The sequence below is a fragment of the Malus sylvestris genome, chromosome 12 (genome assembly GCF_916048215.2).
Source record: "Malus sylvestris chromosome 12, drMalSylv7.2, whole genome shotgun sequence".
Taxonomy (NCBI): Eukaryota; Viridiplantae; Streptophyta; class Magnoliopsida; order Rosales; family Rosaceae; genus Malus; species Malus sylvestris.
This window is the reverse complement of record NC_062271.1, coordinates 3,513,043-3,529,756: the sequence shown is the minus strand read 5'-3', so window position 1 is coordinate 3,529,756 and position 16,714 is coordinate 3,513,043. Positions and strand designations below refer to the sequence as shown.

Here is a 16,714-nt window from a genome sequence, read left to right as displayed (position 1 = left end):
TGGACACAAGATTTTCTCGTAATTCCATGGCTTTCTAAGACTTGGGATGTTTTGGGAGATATTTGTAGGGATGGTTGTAGGCCTGGTCGCATTCATAGTCTGATTACCCCAAACAGGGAAGGAAGGGTAGTAAAAATATTACAGCAGTTAAAGTCCAAGGGTCTGCAAGAACAATATTTGTTCTGGTTATGATCCAATGAAAGGAAGGACAAGTTTTGTGTTCTGTTTGCAGCAAATCTAACTCTTTGTTGCAATTTAATCTAAGGGGTGGATACGAAGATTCTACTATGCTCCAGTGTATCATACTCATTAGGATTTTGATTATGTTCTACCTTTATTGCTTGTATGTCCACGGCGTTTCACGCCATCTCTCCAGGCCAGTATCTTTCCGGGAGCCAAACAATCACCTCTCCCGGTGGAACATTTGAGCTCGGTTCCTTCACACCAGGTGAATCTCAAAACTATTACATAGACATCTGGTACAAGAATCTACTTATGGTTTGGTTCACAAACCGAAAACAACCTGTTTCCAAACCAAAACTTTTGAGTATTAGAATTCGAAAATGGAAACTTGACCTTGAGTAGCCCTCCAAAGTTATAGCATGGTCAACTAGTTGAAGATCAAATGTTTCTAGTTCTGGTGCAGCAAAGCTTCTCGACAATGGGAACTTTGTCATAACTGATGCATCTGATTCATCCGTTGTTATAGGGCAGAGTTTCGATCACCTGATGGATACTTGGCTGCCGGGTGCTGAGCTTGGATACAATTTGCGTACCAAGGGAAAACGAGTTCTTACATCCCGGAGAAACCTGCAATATCCTGCACCTCGTCTTATGGTTTCCAAGTTTAGTGATTTTTTGTAAGGATGATATGTGACGAAAATTCTGAAAGTTACCTTTGAAATACAAAGTAAATTAACTATTAAACTGTAATTGTGTCACTATTTTTACACTAGCTTTGCTTCAGTTAATTGTGTCACTGTACTAAACAACAGATCTTATCTGCAAATCATGTGGTTGGGAGTACCCTCATATTTTCGCCGATCAGCTCCAAGGATATGCTCCGCAATCATCCTTTGTATGACAGCATCCGGCATGATCCCACTTGTTAACATACGCCCATACAACACGAGGCCTTCTGCCGTTCTTCCTACCTTGCAGTAACCGTGAATCAGAATCCCGTATGCTATTACATCTGGCACCAGGCCCCTGTTTATAGCGCAATGAAATGCAAGGGATGCTTTCTCCACAAGTCCTCTTTTGCAAAGACCGTCAATGAGGATGCTATAACTGATTATATTTGGAGAGATGCTTTTAAGCATCTCTTCGTGTAGTTCAAAGGCACTTTTTGTGTTTTCAGACTTGAAAAACCCATCAATCAGACAACTATATGTGACCACGTTAGGTTCAGGATCCTTTTCCAGCATTTTATCAAACATCAACATTGCATCGTCCATTTTACCTTCTTTACAAAATGCATCAATCAATATAGTGCAAGTAATGGCATTGGGTTTGCACTTCCCCTGCATCATCTCTTCAAAAAGTTGAACAGCCACCTCTAACCTTCTCTGACAGCAATAACCACAAATCATTGTGTTGTATGTAATGATATCAGGTTCCGGACCACTTTCAGCAAACCGCTCAAAGACTTCCTGCGCAGCATCTATGCAATTTTCTTTGAACAGCATATTAATGAGGACATTATAAATGGCAATATCGGGATTTACTCCATTTCTTCGCATCATCTCAAATAGCCTGAGTCCAGCATGTAAATGCTTCTGCTTGCAGCAACCATCAATCAGTGTGCAATATGTTACAACATCTGGTAAGAAACCCTTCTTTACTGATTGGAAGAAAAAAACCAACGCATCGTTTAATCTCCCTACTTCAGAAATACCCTTAATAAGCACGGTATTCGTCACCACATCTGGTTTTATGTTATAAATTCCCATTTGGATGTACACCTTCACAGCATCCCTCAATCGTTTCAATCTGCAGCAACCATCTATTAACATGTTGAAAGTATAGACATTTGGCTTAACGCCCCTATGAACAGCTTGAAAGAAGAACCTAAGAGCATCACCCATCAGCCCATTTTTGCAAAGGCCATTTAATAACACACCGTAAAGAATAATATCAGGTTCATAGCCCGTCTTGATCATACTTTCATACAGCTGAAATGCATCTTTTAAATTCCCTATTTTGCACATTCCTTCAATCAAACTACTATAAGTCAGAATCGATGGCACAAAACCACACTTCAAAATCTGACCAAATATTCCACAAGCCTCCGTGACCTTACCATCCTGACACATGCCGTTAATAAGAATGGTGTAACTAACAGAGTTTGGTGAGATCCCTTCTTTCAGCATTCTTCGGTAGACCTCCACTGACTTCACTGGATCTCCAATTCTCACGTACGCATCCATAACAGAACTGAAAATGACTACATCCAACTTAATCCCACCATCCAACGCCGCTGAGAAAAGCCAACACCCTTCCTCGAATTTTCCTGCCTTAAAAAGACCATCAACTAGGATGCTATATACAACCAAGTCAGGACTGATACCCTTCTCTATCATAATCTTGTAAAGCTTCTTTGCCTCTTCCAATTTCCCATCTTTACAATACCCGTTAATCATCGTGCTAAACGTCACCACATTTGGCTTCGGACCAACAGTTAGCAATACCGTAAAGAAATCTTCACCATCTCCAACCTGATTTTCTTTACAAAGACGTTTTAAAATCTTGTTACAAGCAACAATGTCAAGCGAAAAGCCTCTGTCAATCAATGCAGAATGAAATTCCAAACCCGTTTCGAATCTACCCTTGTTCAGAAGACCAACCATAATAAACTCATACGCACAAAAATGTTGTCCTCTCAATGCACTACAGATTTCTCCATACGCATCGAGAATCATGTCGACGCGATTCGCATCAACCAAACAATTCAGCATTCTAGACAACGCATAAGGAGACACCCGAACACCCAATTTATACGTACGAATGAAGGTATCAACAGACGAATCCAACATCCCATTTCGACAAAAATTCTCAATCAGAAAGCTAGAAACAAGACTAACATCGGAACTGTGATTCCGAAAACAATCAGAAAATGCAGCAAAATAGTCAAACTGAGACCCGAACTGACCTACCATTGTGTCGAAAAGGCGGGAAGCCGGAGCGAGCATCCGGTTGCGGAGCAGCAGGTGAATGAGGTCACAGAAGGACTGCGGGGAGTGGTGGAGGCCGAGGGAGCCGTGGGACCAGTCGAAGAAGCGGAGGGCGGAAACGGGGTTGGATTGAAGGGAGAGGAGGATGGGATGGAGGTGGTGGGGTTGTAATTTGGAGAGAAAATGAGGGTTTAAGAGTTTGGGGTTGTTTTGGAGGAAGGCGTTGGAGATGTGGTGGATCAGGGTTTTGGAAGAGAACGGGGGTAAGGTCGAATAGGGAGAGAGAGAGCGGCGCCGCCGCGTGAGGAGGAGTAGTAGTTTTGAGACTGGAGAGGAAGAGGAGGCAGATATCATGCTGGTTCAAGATTCGGCATCCTTCACCCATGGACGAACCCAGAGCCTCCTCCTATGTATTCTCCGACGACCCAAAGCTGTTAAGATTTCAGGTTTGGGGTGGTTAGGGGAGGCGGAGGGAAGAGGTGATTCAGGATTGGGGCGAAGATTGGAAAGGTACAGGGTTGTGGTTGGGGTTTAAGAAAGGGGTTTAGTTTAATAGGATTTTTTTTTTTAGTACATATATTTTTTCACGAAGGGGAGGGTGACTTCAATAAAACCATACAATAAACAGCCTAATTTGATATTGAATTCTCCACCTACGATATTCGAACCTAAGGTCTCTCGCTTCTAATTGAAGAGAAATATCACTAAATCAGTATTGAGTAGCGAGTTTTTTCTTTTCTTTTCAGAAAAGTAGAAATAAACTCAATTTTACAAGCAAGTTTTAGGTAAAAACCATAATATCGTTAACCCGACTGTTAATTTTTTTGTTAATTGATGACGTATCACAGTCGGCCAAGGTTATGTCCCTTCATTAAGTAACAGAGGACTTGATTAAAAAAAAAGGAACTTTAACGAAAAGCACCTGGTAATGTTCACTTTAATGAAAAACCATATTTTTACACTAAAAAGTCAATCCTGGTACTATTCACTTTACCCTTTATTTTGTCCTTATCATTAAAACTCAAAAATTTCAAACCATTTTCATTAGTTTTCCTTAAAAAAAATTTAACGGAAGCACAAAAGTGCCGAAGAAATCAAACTAGTATGAAAAAATGAAGTCAAATTTTTTAAAATTTTGAGAATAATAAAAGGAGAATTTACTAGTTTATTCATTTATTTATTGTAAAGTGAGCTTCGAATAATATATTTGTAGCTTATAAATGGGAAAATTCATGTTTAGATCTCTTAGACCTGTAGATGCGAGCAACAACTATGGTGAACTTGTACACACAGTTGAAACCTGTGAACTCTTCACGAGCGTGCTAGTACCAAACCTTCAACAATGTTTTTAAGTGCCAATTCTTTTGTCCCGCAGCTTAATAAAGGACTTCAAGATATTTGCAGATGCATTGGATGCACTTCAAGGAATTTGCAGATGCATTGGATGCAGTCAAAGGCAATGGGGTTGTTCTAATGTAATCTGCAGCTGCCGTCGATGCAACAGAGAGAGAGCGAACGGAGCGCTATCACAACTTGCCGGCAAAAGAAGCCATGTCAAGCTACTTAGAACAGTAAAACCAAATGCAGATTGTTGCAGGGAACTTATCCTCAGATTTTCACGTTTGTAAGATCTTGATGTGCCTATGAAGGCTTCTGATTTAGATTTTATTAGAACACCTTGCTTCCTCCCTATTTGCATATCATATTTTCATGCTGACATATAAAAGACTCGTTGAAAATACGTGTCAAACTATAGTTTTGTGTGCAAGTACGTGCCAAACTGGTTGAAAACTGAGATTTTTCACATAAGCAGATCTTTATTTCACATATGCATCATCTATGATAGATATCAGATACATATTACTTTTCATTCTTCAAACTGAAATTAATAGTAAATATATATGTGCTTCATAAGCTTTATTATATAACATAGTATTCGTCTACTCATAAAACTTAATTTGCAGCAAGCCAAAGTTACCAAGATCCGCTCGAAACCATGAAGTATTAAAATTTCCATATGATCATTTCTATCCCACGAGAAGTAACACAGTTCCTTCGACAACTCTAGCAGACCACAGAGTAGCACGATCATCAAGATTACGGTTCTCCTTACGCACTACCTTATGTGCGACATCCACGCCATAGTCTGCATGAATTTTGGCCTTCAACTCACCGACAGTAGTCCCATGGTATACAAAGACTTCACAATATAAGTTGTTAGCCACTATAGAAATCCCAACTTTAATCTTGTTAAAGACAAGGATGGTAGCATTAGCAGGAATGTTATAGCTTTGGACAGTAAGTTGATCTTCCAAAACGAGCCCTTCCCATGAGAGCTCTTGCCTATCTGCTGCGATTGGGACGACGATACCTGGCCATGAGAGATCTGGCCCATCAGCGGTGACTGGGAAGGTAAGCGTTTGCGAAATCAGTAGTTTTACTTCGATAATTCTTGCAGAGTAGGGAACCACCAGTGTGCCTATTGCTCCTTGCCAATTGACTTTGATCTCCACTGTCTGCAGTACATCAACCCGCAATTATTTTCGTTATGGACATGCATGCAGGCATATAAATTTAGAAAAAAATATATATATTAAGAAGTAATAAATTGGTATTTAGCAGATGACGCTTACGGAGTGCGAAATTTTCTTACCGGAACCGGATTCATAACATCAGGATCCATTGGTTTTCTTGACAAAGATGTATATTTTCAGACGAGTAATAAAAATGGTTGAATGACAAGCTTGTTTAAAATGTATATGTTCATGGCATTAGCATGTTTGACTGATATTTGCACACACAATACAGGTTCCTTTGATTTCATGCATATTTTGTTGTGTTTTGACAACATTGCAATATACATGAAAACATGCATATTTTGTTGGGTTTTGACAACATTAATGCAATAAACATGAAAACATGCATGTATAAACAAGTATATTTCTCATTTTAATTATTACCTTGTCCCATTCAAAAATGATTTTTTAGTCAAAATGGTCCCTGAGATTTGCATAACTCCTCACTTTGGTCCCTAAGATTTGAAATCCATAGAAGTGATCCTTGAGATTGTCTACTATCAATCATTTTGGTCATTTGGTGAAAAATTATGTTAAATAAGGATCAAAATGATAAAATTATCCTCAATTTAATAAACAATAGGCCAAAACGATTTGACCAAATTTGAGGATTTTTTTGTGATTTTATCCTTATTTTATGGAAATTTTTCATGAAATGACCAAAATGATTGATTGTGGACAAACTCGGGGACCAATTCTATTGATTTCAAATCTCAGAGATCAAAATAAGGAGTTATGGAAATATTATAGATCATTTTGGCTAAAAGGCCTTCTAAAATATATAATATGTCCTTGATTCATAATTTAACACATACATGCATTGTAATATACATACTAAAAAATTATCCCATTGTTAGTGTAGATCAGCTCGACACATTCCCAAAAAGTTCACTTCGACAATGATTGAGCGATGTATTACTTGCAAAAAGAACAAGGTGGGTTATTATTTATTAGGCTAAATTGGATTATTTATCCCGTGGTCATAGGAAACTTGCATGATGACACCCGTGGTGAAAAAACTAGGAATTAAACCCCTGTGGTCAAGAATGTTAGCAAATTTAGTCAAAAAGTAAGATTTCTGTTAAATGACTGTTAAAAGTATAGGTAAAACTGTATTTTCAGTTCCAATTGACATTTAAAATAAATAATTTTTTTATAACAATTAACAAAAAAAAATAATTCTTAATTTTTTAAATAAAAAAAAAGCCCCAATTCAATGTTAATTGGAACTAAAAATACAGTTTTACCCTAACTTTTAACAATCCTTTAACAGAAATCTTACTTTTGGACTAAATTTGCTAACATTCTAGACCACAGGGGTTTAATTCCTAATTTTTTCACCACGGGGGTCATCATGCAAGTGTCCTATGACCACAGGGATGAACAATCCAATTTAGCCTATTTATTATTACTTGAACCGATGCCTTTGAATATAAAATCTCACAACCCATTTAGTGTAGGATGTAATGAAATTTCTTTGCGAGGTTACAAGTTTTAGGTAAAAACTCATACTTTTGTTAACATGATCATTAATTCATAACGTGATAGCGTCGACTAAAGTCATGCCAATTAATTTATAAACGGAGCATTTGACAAAAGAAATTAACGAAAGTACAAAAGTGCCAAAAAAAAAAAATCAAACTTAGTATGAAAAATGGTCAAATTTTTGAAAATTTTGAGAATAATAAAAAGAGAATTACTTGTTTATTTATTTACTGAATGCGAGCTTCGAATCATATAATTCTAGCCTATAAATTAGAAAATTCACATTTGATCTCTTATAATTGTAGATGCGAGCAACAACTACACTCTTGGTGAATTAGTGAATACTTTTGGTGAATTTTACAAATGGTTTAAAATTGTGAACTTCGTCACGTTTATTTTAAGAAGAAATTTTGTGGCTAATTAATAGACTAACTCAAGTTTACCGTGTTTTCTAAGTCACCTTGACCAAGCTCTTGCCTCTCATTGTTCTTTTTTAGACCATCCAAAGGAAATGTCAAATATATCAAATATGATTAAAAGATATTTAAGTATTCTCTGATGTGACATGTGAGTCATTTGACTCATTACTTTCCAGTTGCCTTTTTTGACAACAAACAAAGAAGAAGTCAAATATATTTAATTTAATTTTTAATGCATGAGTCCCATCAACAACCAATAAAATAAAAACTAAAACTAATTTTGATTATTTTTTAATAGTTAATGAAACTTTAGGTTCAATAAAATAATAAAATAAATATTTGACACATCCATTGGAAAAAATAAAGAGAATTTAGCACTTGTGTTTAATTTGCCACATCAGCTATTAAATAAAATTTTGACATGTTATATTTGACATCTCCTTTGGAGATGCTCTCAATGGTTTTTTTTTTTTGGCTTCGGCTCTAAGTGGTTTTTTTGTCTACTATAAACGCTATTAGGAGCTTTACACCTTTATTACCCAAAACTTGTGAAATGTAAATATAATTTTTATATCTCAAATTTACTTCTTTCATTGTTATTACATTTATGAATATTTTCGTAACGCAATTTCTTTTTATATTATTTTTGAAAAAATGAGTGGAGTCTCACATTGATCTAACCATAATAATATAATTTAAATTTACTTTGCAATAATTGAACTTAAGATCAAATTTACAAATAAAGAAAAATACGTTAAAAAGTAGCAAACCCTCGTCAATTGAGCCAAAAAAATATAAAAAATAAAAATAAAAAATAAAATATAATTACACTCATTTCTTCTTCATTATGGCGGTGCCGGGAAAATTTGGCGCTTCCAAACAAGTGCAGTGCAACGGAAATGGAAATTGAGGCAGAAGAAGAAGAGCAAGTCGCGACGGAGCCACCCAAAATTCACCGCCTAGAAGAGTCTGTGGTGAACCGAATCGCTGCCGGCGAGGTCATCCAACGCCCTGTCTCCGCCGTCAAAGAGCTCGTTGAGAACAGCCTCGATGCCCGCTCCTCCTCCATCAACGTCGTCGTCAAGGACGGCGGCCTCAAACTCATCCAAGTCTCCGACGACGGCCACGGCATCCGCGTCAGTCCTTTCTCCACTGATCTTTTTCCATTTTATTAAATTTTGAATTATTTCTAAATTTATTTACGAATTTACGATTCATTGCAGTATGAGGACCTGCCGATCCTGTGTGAGCGGCACACGACGTCGAAACTCTCGGCGTTTGAGGACTTGCAGTCGATAAAGTCGATGGGGTTCAGAGGAGAAGCACTTGCCAGCATGACGTACGTAGCTCACGTCACCGTCACCACCATTACCAAGGGCCAGTTGCATGGTTATAGGTGCGTGCCCATTACCTGTTTGATGAAATTCCCAGAAAATTATATGATTTGTTCATAGAAAGAAATGGCCTTTTCATTTTAATCTTAGTGATAATTATTGTGTTATACTTGTAATTTATGATTTAGTTTTGAAATAATTATAATTTTGTGGGTTCAGGGTATCTTATAAAGATGGTGTAATGGAGCACGAACCGAAGGCGTGCGCTGCTGTAAAAGGAACTCAAATAACGGTGTGAACAACAATTTTGCTCTTGGTTTGCTTTAGTCTTAAATTGTTAACAATTAGAGCAGTTTAACTTTAAAATTTGCCCAATAAACTAAAAAATAAAAAAAAAAAAATAAAAAAAAAAAAACCAAATGGTTTAAAGGAAAGAAGGCAAATGACCATTTTGCTGGACGTTGAATGCCTGCCAAATGTGATGAATTACTTTCTATGTTTTGGTTTAATGGGATGAAATTATCTTTACGGGTGAATTAAGTGGTGGTACTTGTTATCAGATTGAGAACTTGTTCTATAACATGACTGCCCGGAGAAAGACACTACAAAATTCTGCTGATGATTATTCAAAGATTGTAGATTTGCTAAGCCGGTTTGCAATTCATCATATGAATGTTAGCTTCTCCTGCAGAAAGGTAGGTTGCTGTTTCACTCACTAAGGAACTTGTCTTTCTACTTCACCGATCTTTTTCATGAGTAGAAATTCAAAATCCCGATTAAAATCTTTTTTTATGCTATAACTATCAGCATGGAGCTGCTAGAGCAGATGTTAATTCTGTTTCCACGGCATCAAGGATTGATGCAATTCGATCGGTGTATGGGGTGTCTGTTGCTCGCAGTCTGATGAAAATAGAAGCTTCAGATAAAGATCCTTCTAGCTCCGTTTTTCAGATGGATGGCTTTATCTCCGATTCAAACTATGTTGCCAAGAAGATAACCATGGTGCTTTATATAAATGGTATGAACTATCCATGGAATGCCATATCAACACAAGAAAATTATAGTATTAAAGATTATTATTTCATATTTAGTGTGTATTTTAGCACATTAAGTTGAATTTTGGAAATATTGTAAATCGTAGGTAACAGTTCTCTAATTTCACGCCTTGGAGGTTATTTATATTAGTAGTCTCCCTAATTGTTGATATGTTTTCTTATTCGTTTTTCTTCTTTTTGACTTATACTGTTTGTTTTTCTTTTCTTAAAACCACAGATAGATTGGTTGATTGCACCGCTCTGAAGAGAGCTCTAGAAGTTGTTTATGCTGCCACATTGCCAAAAGCATCAAAACCCTTCATATACATGTCAATTATGTTACCACCTGAACATGTTGATGTGAATGTTCACCCGACAAAGAGAGAGGTATGTGTTTCTAGTGTTAGGGTTGTGTGAGATTATTTAGAAAATTCAGTCAACCTTTAAAACACCAAATATTTACTTTTTTTAATCGAGAAAATGAAACTCTTTTGTTATGCAGGTAAGCCTTCTGAATCAGGAAATCATCATTGAGAAGATACAGTCAGTGGTTGAATGGAGGTTGAGAAGCTCCAATGAGACACAAACATTTCAGGAACAGGTAGACGGAATCTGCACTTATCTTCTGAATCTCCTTTCTTTTTAGTTTGACTCCATCTCTGGAGCCCTGATTCTAATGAATATTACCATCTAAGTTGTGCATCTTCCTGTCATCTTTTGTCCAATTCACATTACAGGCAGTCGAACCTTCTTCATCCAGCCAAATGGTTTCAAGAAAGGATTCAAATCAGAACCCCTCACCATCTGGTAAGTTTAAATTCCTTCCTTTAGATTGTGTTCATACCTTCTGTAGGCTTCAAATGTTGGCATATTCATTTAACTATAACTCTGGTACTGTTCTCAGTTCTGAAGTGTTTTATATGGTTGTATTATTAGCAGCATCAAAATTACACAAGGTTCCAGTGAATAAAATGGTTAGAACGGATTCATCAAATCCTGCTGGTAGGTTGCATGTGTATTTGCAACCAGATCCTCGTGGCCATCTTGAAAGGAATGCTAGCTTGACAGCTGTTAGGTAAGACCTTATGTCGTCCTTGAACAATAATTTTAATACTTGTAAACTCTGCAAGAAAGAGAAACAAGAAACACATTGATTTACCAGATTGGATGAGGACTAGATTTCCGTCATCATTTTAGCAGGCTGGAACACAGAAGTGGACTGCTTATCACACAGAAAATTAAAAAAAAAAAAAAAATTGTCTTACAAGAAAAAACCCCTGATGAGTCTAGTTTCCATTTCCTCCTATCAGGAATATGTGCTGAAACCTTGTTATTCTCCAAAACTGTCATTGGTCCAGAAAATTACTCAAACTTTCATCTTCATAATTTTTTTTTTCAAAAGAACCTCGCAGTTGAGACAAATGAAGTGGTCACTTCCTCTTCCAAATCATCTGGTCCATATCCCCCATAGTAATGTAATTCCTCATTATCCTTGTCTTTTTCTTGTTCTTTCTCATCCAGTTGAGTTTGTTTTCCTTTTCTGGGCACCTCACTGTGCTTTAGTGTAAGGTTAATCTTGGTTTGTTGTATCATCTAAAATATTTTTAACTCTTTTGTTTGATAATCATTCCATTAAATATGTAATTTTAAAATCTCAATGTAAGTACTTCAATTTGTATGTAAAATGTTGAATTACAGATCTTCTGTTAGACTAAGACGAAACCCAAAGGAAACCGCTGATCTGACCAGCCTTCAGGAGCTTATTGATGAAATTGACAGCAATTGTCATTCTGGTTAGTTTTTGACCAAGTTTATTTGTCTGTTAATTGGCGGAGACTTGCTTTATGTTAGCTAGATCTAGTTGATGCCTTTTGGTATTGTAGGTCTACTGGACATTGTGAGACACTGCACATACATTGGAATGGCAGATGATGTTTTTGCACTGCTTCAGCATGATACCCATCTTTATCTTGCAAATGTAGTGAACTTGAGGTAATGATCCAGTTGCTTAAATATATAGCAATTTGCAATATCTTGTAATGTGGACTACATTCAATAGTTTCTGCTCTTCAAATGTTAAAAGCATCAAGTTGCAAAAAAATTTCAGTTGTGACCGTCAGGAGTCTCCCTTCCGAACATTGGCAACGGTAAATCAAATCATGACATAGTAAAAGTCCCAGAATTGATGTTGTTGCTTAAGTGAAGACTGATAGAAGATTAGACATTTGTCACTAGATTCTGATGACATCAAATTATAACAAAATGAGTTCTAATTTGTGGAGTGTTAAGACTGTTTGGATAGCTTACTCAAAACAATATATCTCTGTTAGAATTATATTGATTAAATTCCATTCCTGCACATATGCCACCATGCAAAATAGTTATCTGTTTGGTTTGGCTTCTTGGCAGTACCAAATAACCAACCTGGTTTCCTCTCCCAATGAACTCAACAGACCACAATGAAAAGTTTTGTCCATTTATCATTACACTAGTAATATGCTGAGCAGTTGTGTGCTGTGAATAATTCAAGTCAGTGCAGACTTATCATTGTTTCCCATTGTAGAACTCAACTTTAGTGAGCAAGGTACTAGAAAAAAAGACCTGAACTTGAAAAGACAAAAGAAAAAGTCTGAGGAAAGGGCATCTTGAACAGTAGAAAACGGACGCAAAAAATCCAGAGCCAAAAAACATACAAGGTAGAAACTAGAAGAGCTGGGGAAAATCCAAAAAGCAAATCCACCAACGAATCCGTCATCAAGCAGAAGAAAATGCAGAAAAAGTTAAAATTGCTGCTGGGTCATAAAACCACTGTCTGGAAAAGCACCTGGCAAATGCTTCCTCGGAAGCACTTGGATTTTTAACAAAAATTGCAACATGCTTCCAATAAAAGCACTTCTAGCAAAAGCACTTATGAGTACTGAAGCAGTCCCAAACAAACCTAATTTAAATGACAGGGAGTCAACCCTTCAATTGTTGTTTACTTAATAGATCTTCTATGAACAATCTTTGAAGATTGGGATAGAGATAGAAATAGATTTCTTGCTTCCTTGTGGCCGTCTTTGTTAAAACACTTAAGAGATGTTTCTTTTGGTGCCATTCATCTTGATTAGTCTGTAGCTTTGTAACGAGTGTGGCAGCCTGGTCTTGCATCTTTTTGTTTGATTTGGTCCAAGCTTTCCTTGTTTTGTTTTGTTTTGTTGTAGGTTTGTTTTTAATGGATTTCTTGTCCTTCCCCTGTTGGTACTTTGTACTTCCGTCTTCTATAAATTTTTGTTTCCTATTGAATAAATTGTTTCTGAAGACAAGTTTACTAATACATGAATTATTTCTCAATGAAATTACAGCAAAGAGCTCATGTATCAGCAAGTCCTGCGTCGGTTTGCCCATTTTAATGCTATACAAATAAGTGAGCCAGCCCCACTGAAGGAGTTGATTGTGTTGGCACTAAAAGAGGAGGAGGATCCAGAATGCAGTGTGAATCATGAACTTAACGAGAAGATTGCAGAGGTAATGCATGCACTTTCTTCAGTTTTTGGTTTATCTTTATGTATGTCTTTTATGATTAAATATCGGAACCTTCCCTCATAATCATAGAGAAATTTCTTAATAAACCCTTATTTAATAATCCAAAAATTGCTAGCAGATCTGACTTGCATTATAGTTGCGTATGATTTCACAACTAAAATAGTAATAAGCAAACAAATCCATTAAATGTTGAAAATAATACAAAAAACAGAAACAAAGAAAAGAACCCACCCCAACCATCACTAGAACAAACAGGCAACTCTTGATGTCAAGATTTTAAGAGAATGTGGACGTGACCTTCTGCCTTCGGTTCAATGATAAAAACTGTCCAATTTTAGTTCCTCCTGCAAGCGTACTTCGCGGTCCATAATTCTGGGATGAACATTCTAACGTCCAGTACTTTAAAGCCGATAGTCTTAATTAGCTGAGTTTTGATTTCACCATAACATAGTGAGGCATGATGCTTCTGCAGATGAATACAGAACTACTCAAGCAAAAGGCTGCTATGTTGGGGGAGTATTTTTCCATTCATATAGATAATGATGGAAATTTGTCTAGGCTTCCAGTCATACTTGATCAATACACACCTGACATGGATCGTGTCCCTGAACTTGTGCTTTGTTTGGGCAACGATGTAAGTTCTTTTGTATTTTCTTCCTTATCATGATTTTGCCGAAATGATAATTTTACTGGTTTTTGTGGTGATTCTCAATGCTAATTGTACAATTCCTTGTATGTTGGAAATTAAAGCCAGTTGGGTTATTCCAAAAGGTTGTTTTGAGCTTCTAAGTAACAAGTTTGAGGCTTTAGGAAGGGGGAAGAAAACTAAAGTTATTGGGGTTGTTTGGTGGCAGTTTTTTGGAATATTTGGTTGGAGCGTAATAGAAACTTTTGAGGTTTATCAGGGTGCGGGAGTAGATGAAAGCTGGGACCTAGTTAGATATTGGCAGCTCCTTATTAAGAAATATCTTGTTTTGTAAACTTTAATTTTCTGTTCATTGTTTTAGGTTGATTGGGAGGAGGAAAAAAAATGCCTTCAAGTAATTTCAGCTGCACTTGGAAACTTCTATGCCATGCATCCTCCTATGTTGCCCAACCCATCTGGTGATGGCTTGCAATTTTACCAAAAGAGAAAGCCTTTTAGGAATCCTGAAGAAAGTACCTCATGCAATACTGGTATGTTCGCAGCTGGATCTGTTCAAATATAGTGATGTGTTAAGTACTGTTCGGTCCTATAAAGTGATTTTAAATGTTTAAAAGTTAGTTTTTGCGTGGAAAAAGAGACTAGATTTTTAACCTTCCATTAAATCTGAACCAGTGTACATCATTAGAAGGATAAATCATGTATAATTGAGGCTGATGGGAATCTTGAGTTAGTGTGATTAAAAACAATGACATGAATAGGTTGAAGATTTACTTTCTAGAATTTTACCTTTGCTTTGTGCTTGGATTGGAAGGTGTCTTTTACTGCTTCTCAAGTCAGCAATCATGACACATTTCTAGGAGATAGAGAAATACAGTAACAATAGGGGTACCTTTGTTGTCAATTTGCAAAACTGCATTCAGTGTATCGATGGAGATCTCCAGGCATCTCAACGGTTGCCTTTTTATCTTCCAAAACGTCATAACGTATTCCTTTCATTTATGCTTCAATTCCATAGGGATCTCCAGGTATTCGATTGATTGTGTTCAGTTTTGGGATTAATTTTATTAATTTACTAAAAGAGGAAAACTTGATCAAAGAAGACTATTCCAAACTTGTTTGGTCTGGGAACTAGAACTGAATGAATCAACTCAGTTGGAATAAGTTTGAAAACATCATGTTTGAGCGAGATCCGGGCTTATGTTCCACTGTCATTGCTGCTGGGAACAAGGATGTCATTTCTTGTGCCCTTTCCCCCACATACAGCACATCACCAGTTATTTCTCTGAAGTACCTTGAAGTGATTTTTGGTGTTTACAGGAGATGACGACGTCATGACAGAAAATGAAATTGAGCACGAACTAGTTGCAGAGGCAGAAAATGCATGGGCTCAGCGCGAATGGTCAATCCAGCATGTTTTGTTTCCATCAATGAGGCTCTTTTTCAAGCCACCAAATTCTATGGCTACAAACGGAACATTTGTACGGGTATGCTACATTTCTTTACGAGCCAAAGACATACCTTAATTAATTACTCCAGGATTCTTCGGATAATTTCAGTATGCTTGGTCACTCACCTTACGCTTAATCCTGCACAGGTAGCTTCACTGGAGAAACTATACCGGATTTTCGAAAGATGCTGACTCCATTCATCAGTGTAATGGCAGACGGCATTACGCAGAAGGCTCTTGGCTCTGTAAAGATGTTAACGCCATTCATCTGTATAATTTTGGGATAACATACTAGTTAAGGGGCATTGTTTTCTTCTATAAGGGGTACCTTACCATTAGTTAAAATCTGTAAAATTATTTGAGTTTTGAAAGTGGCCTTCATTTTTCTAAATGCTAAAATGCACGAGTTGAATCTGACGTCGGTATTCCGCCAGTCCCGGAGTTCCTCCAGTGCCTTACAGAAATTAGAATGAAAATGCTTATCCGTGACCCTGGATTGTGTGCATAGTTTGCGCATGGCCCGAGTAGATAGTGTATTGACGATGTATCTTCATCATATTATATACTATCAGTATGGTGGGGATACGTTGTTAATACATGATCTATGCGGTTCATGCGCACAACCCAATAGCTCGGGTGAGCAAACCTCAGAATTAGAAAATGTAACAGAAGGCATTACTAGGAGTCACTTTTTTGTAAGAATGATATTTGAATGAAGATCTAAAAAATGAACGGTTTGAATTATGAGAAAATATTTTGGAGCGAGCTCAAACGCTTGGTCAGTGTCATATACACTAACTAGCCTTTAGGATCGGGGGACACCCATTTTGAAACTCTTTCTTGTGGTTCTCATTTATAATCCTTTTCAAGGATTCGAACCATTTATATTTCAACGTTCTCCAAAAAAAAAAAAACTTAAAACGACTATCATTTAATCCAACGGTCATATGGTTTTGGATTTAGGTGATTTATGGTAGAAATGATCTTTGAATGAAGATTTAAAAAATAGACAGTTGGATCATGGATCGTTAAAATACGTTACAATTTGCATCTCTCTCTGTCTATTGCTTTTTTC

At 36.8% G+C, this 16,714-nt stretch overlaps 3 protein-coding genes across 5 annotated transcripts; 1 reads left to right on the top strand and 2 right to left on the bottom strand.

The window, feature by feature from the left end:
• Window positions 1-315: 315 nt before the first annotated feature.
• On the bottom strand, window positions 316-3,731 carry LOC126592725 (putative pentatricopeptide repeat-containing protein At1g31840). 2 transcript variants are annotated; one of them, XM_050258492.1, is made up of 2 exons: window positions 1,028-3,731; window positions 316-820 (listed from the first exon to the last, which is right to left on the bottom strand). In XM_050258492.1, the coding sequence occupies exons 1-2, from the start codon at window positions 3,525-3,527 to the stop codon at window positions 723-725; spliced, it is 2,598 nt and encodes an 865-aa protein (XP_050114449.1). In that variant the 5' UTR covers window positions 3,528-3,731; the 3' UTR covers window positions 316-722. The 2 variants fall into 2 exon arrangements, with proteins under 2 accessions (XP_050114449.1, XP_050114450.1); XM_050258493.1 differs by having other exon boundaries at window positions 316-3,730.
• Window positions 3,732-4,989: 1,258 nt separating this feature from the next.
• On the bottom strand, window positions 4,990-5,878 carry LOC126594578 (uncharacterized). Its single transcript, XM_050260938.1, has 2 exons — window positions 5,827-5,878; window positions 4,990-5,689 (listed from the first exon to the last, which is right to left on the bottom strand). Exons 1-2 carry the CDS (start codon window positions 5,854-5,856, stop codon window positions 5,201-5,203), a joined length of 519 nt encoding a protein of 172 aa, XP_050116895.1. The 5' UTR covers window positions 5,857-5,878; the 3' UTR covers window positions 4,990-5,200.
• Window positions 5,879-8,483: 2,605 nt separating this feature from the next.
• Window positions 8,484-16,056, top strand: LOC126593797 (DNA mismatch repair protein MLH1). Of its 2 annotated transcripts, none has more exons than XM_050259907.1 (16): window positions 8,484-8,789; window positions 8,877-9,049; window positions 9,207-9,279; window positions 9,548-9,682; window positions 9,795-10,005; window positions 10,260-10,408; window positions 10,524-10,622; window positions 10,759-10,828; window positions 10,961-11,096; window positions 11,720-11,814; window positions 11,905-12,013; window positions 13,366-13,528; window positions 14,019-14,180; window positions 14,554-14,722; window positions 15,510-15,676; window positions 15,787-16,056. In XM_050259907.1, exons 1-16 carry the CDS (start codon window positions 8,553-8,555, stop codon window positions 15,829-15,831), a joined length of 2,193 nt encoding a protein of 730 aa, XP_050115864.1. In that variant the 5' UTR covers window positions 8,484-8,552; the 3' UTR covers window positions 15,832-16,056. The 2 variants fall into 2 exon arrangements, with proteins under 2 accessions (XP_050115864.1, XP_050115863.1); XM_050259906.1 differs by having other exon boundaries at window positions 10,958-11,096.
• The last annotated feature ends 658 nt before the right edge of the window (window positions 16,057-16,714 follow it).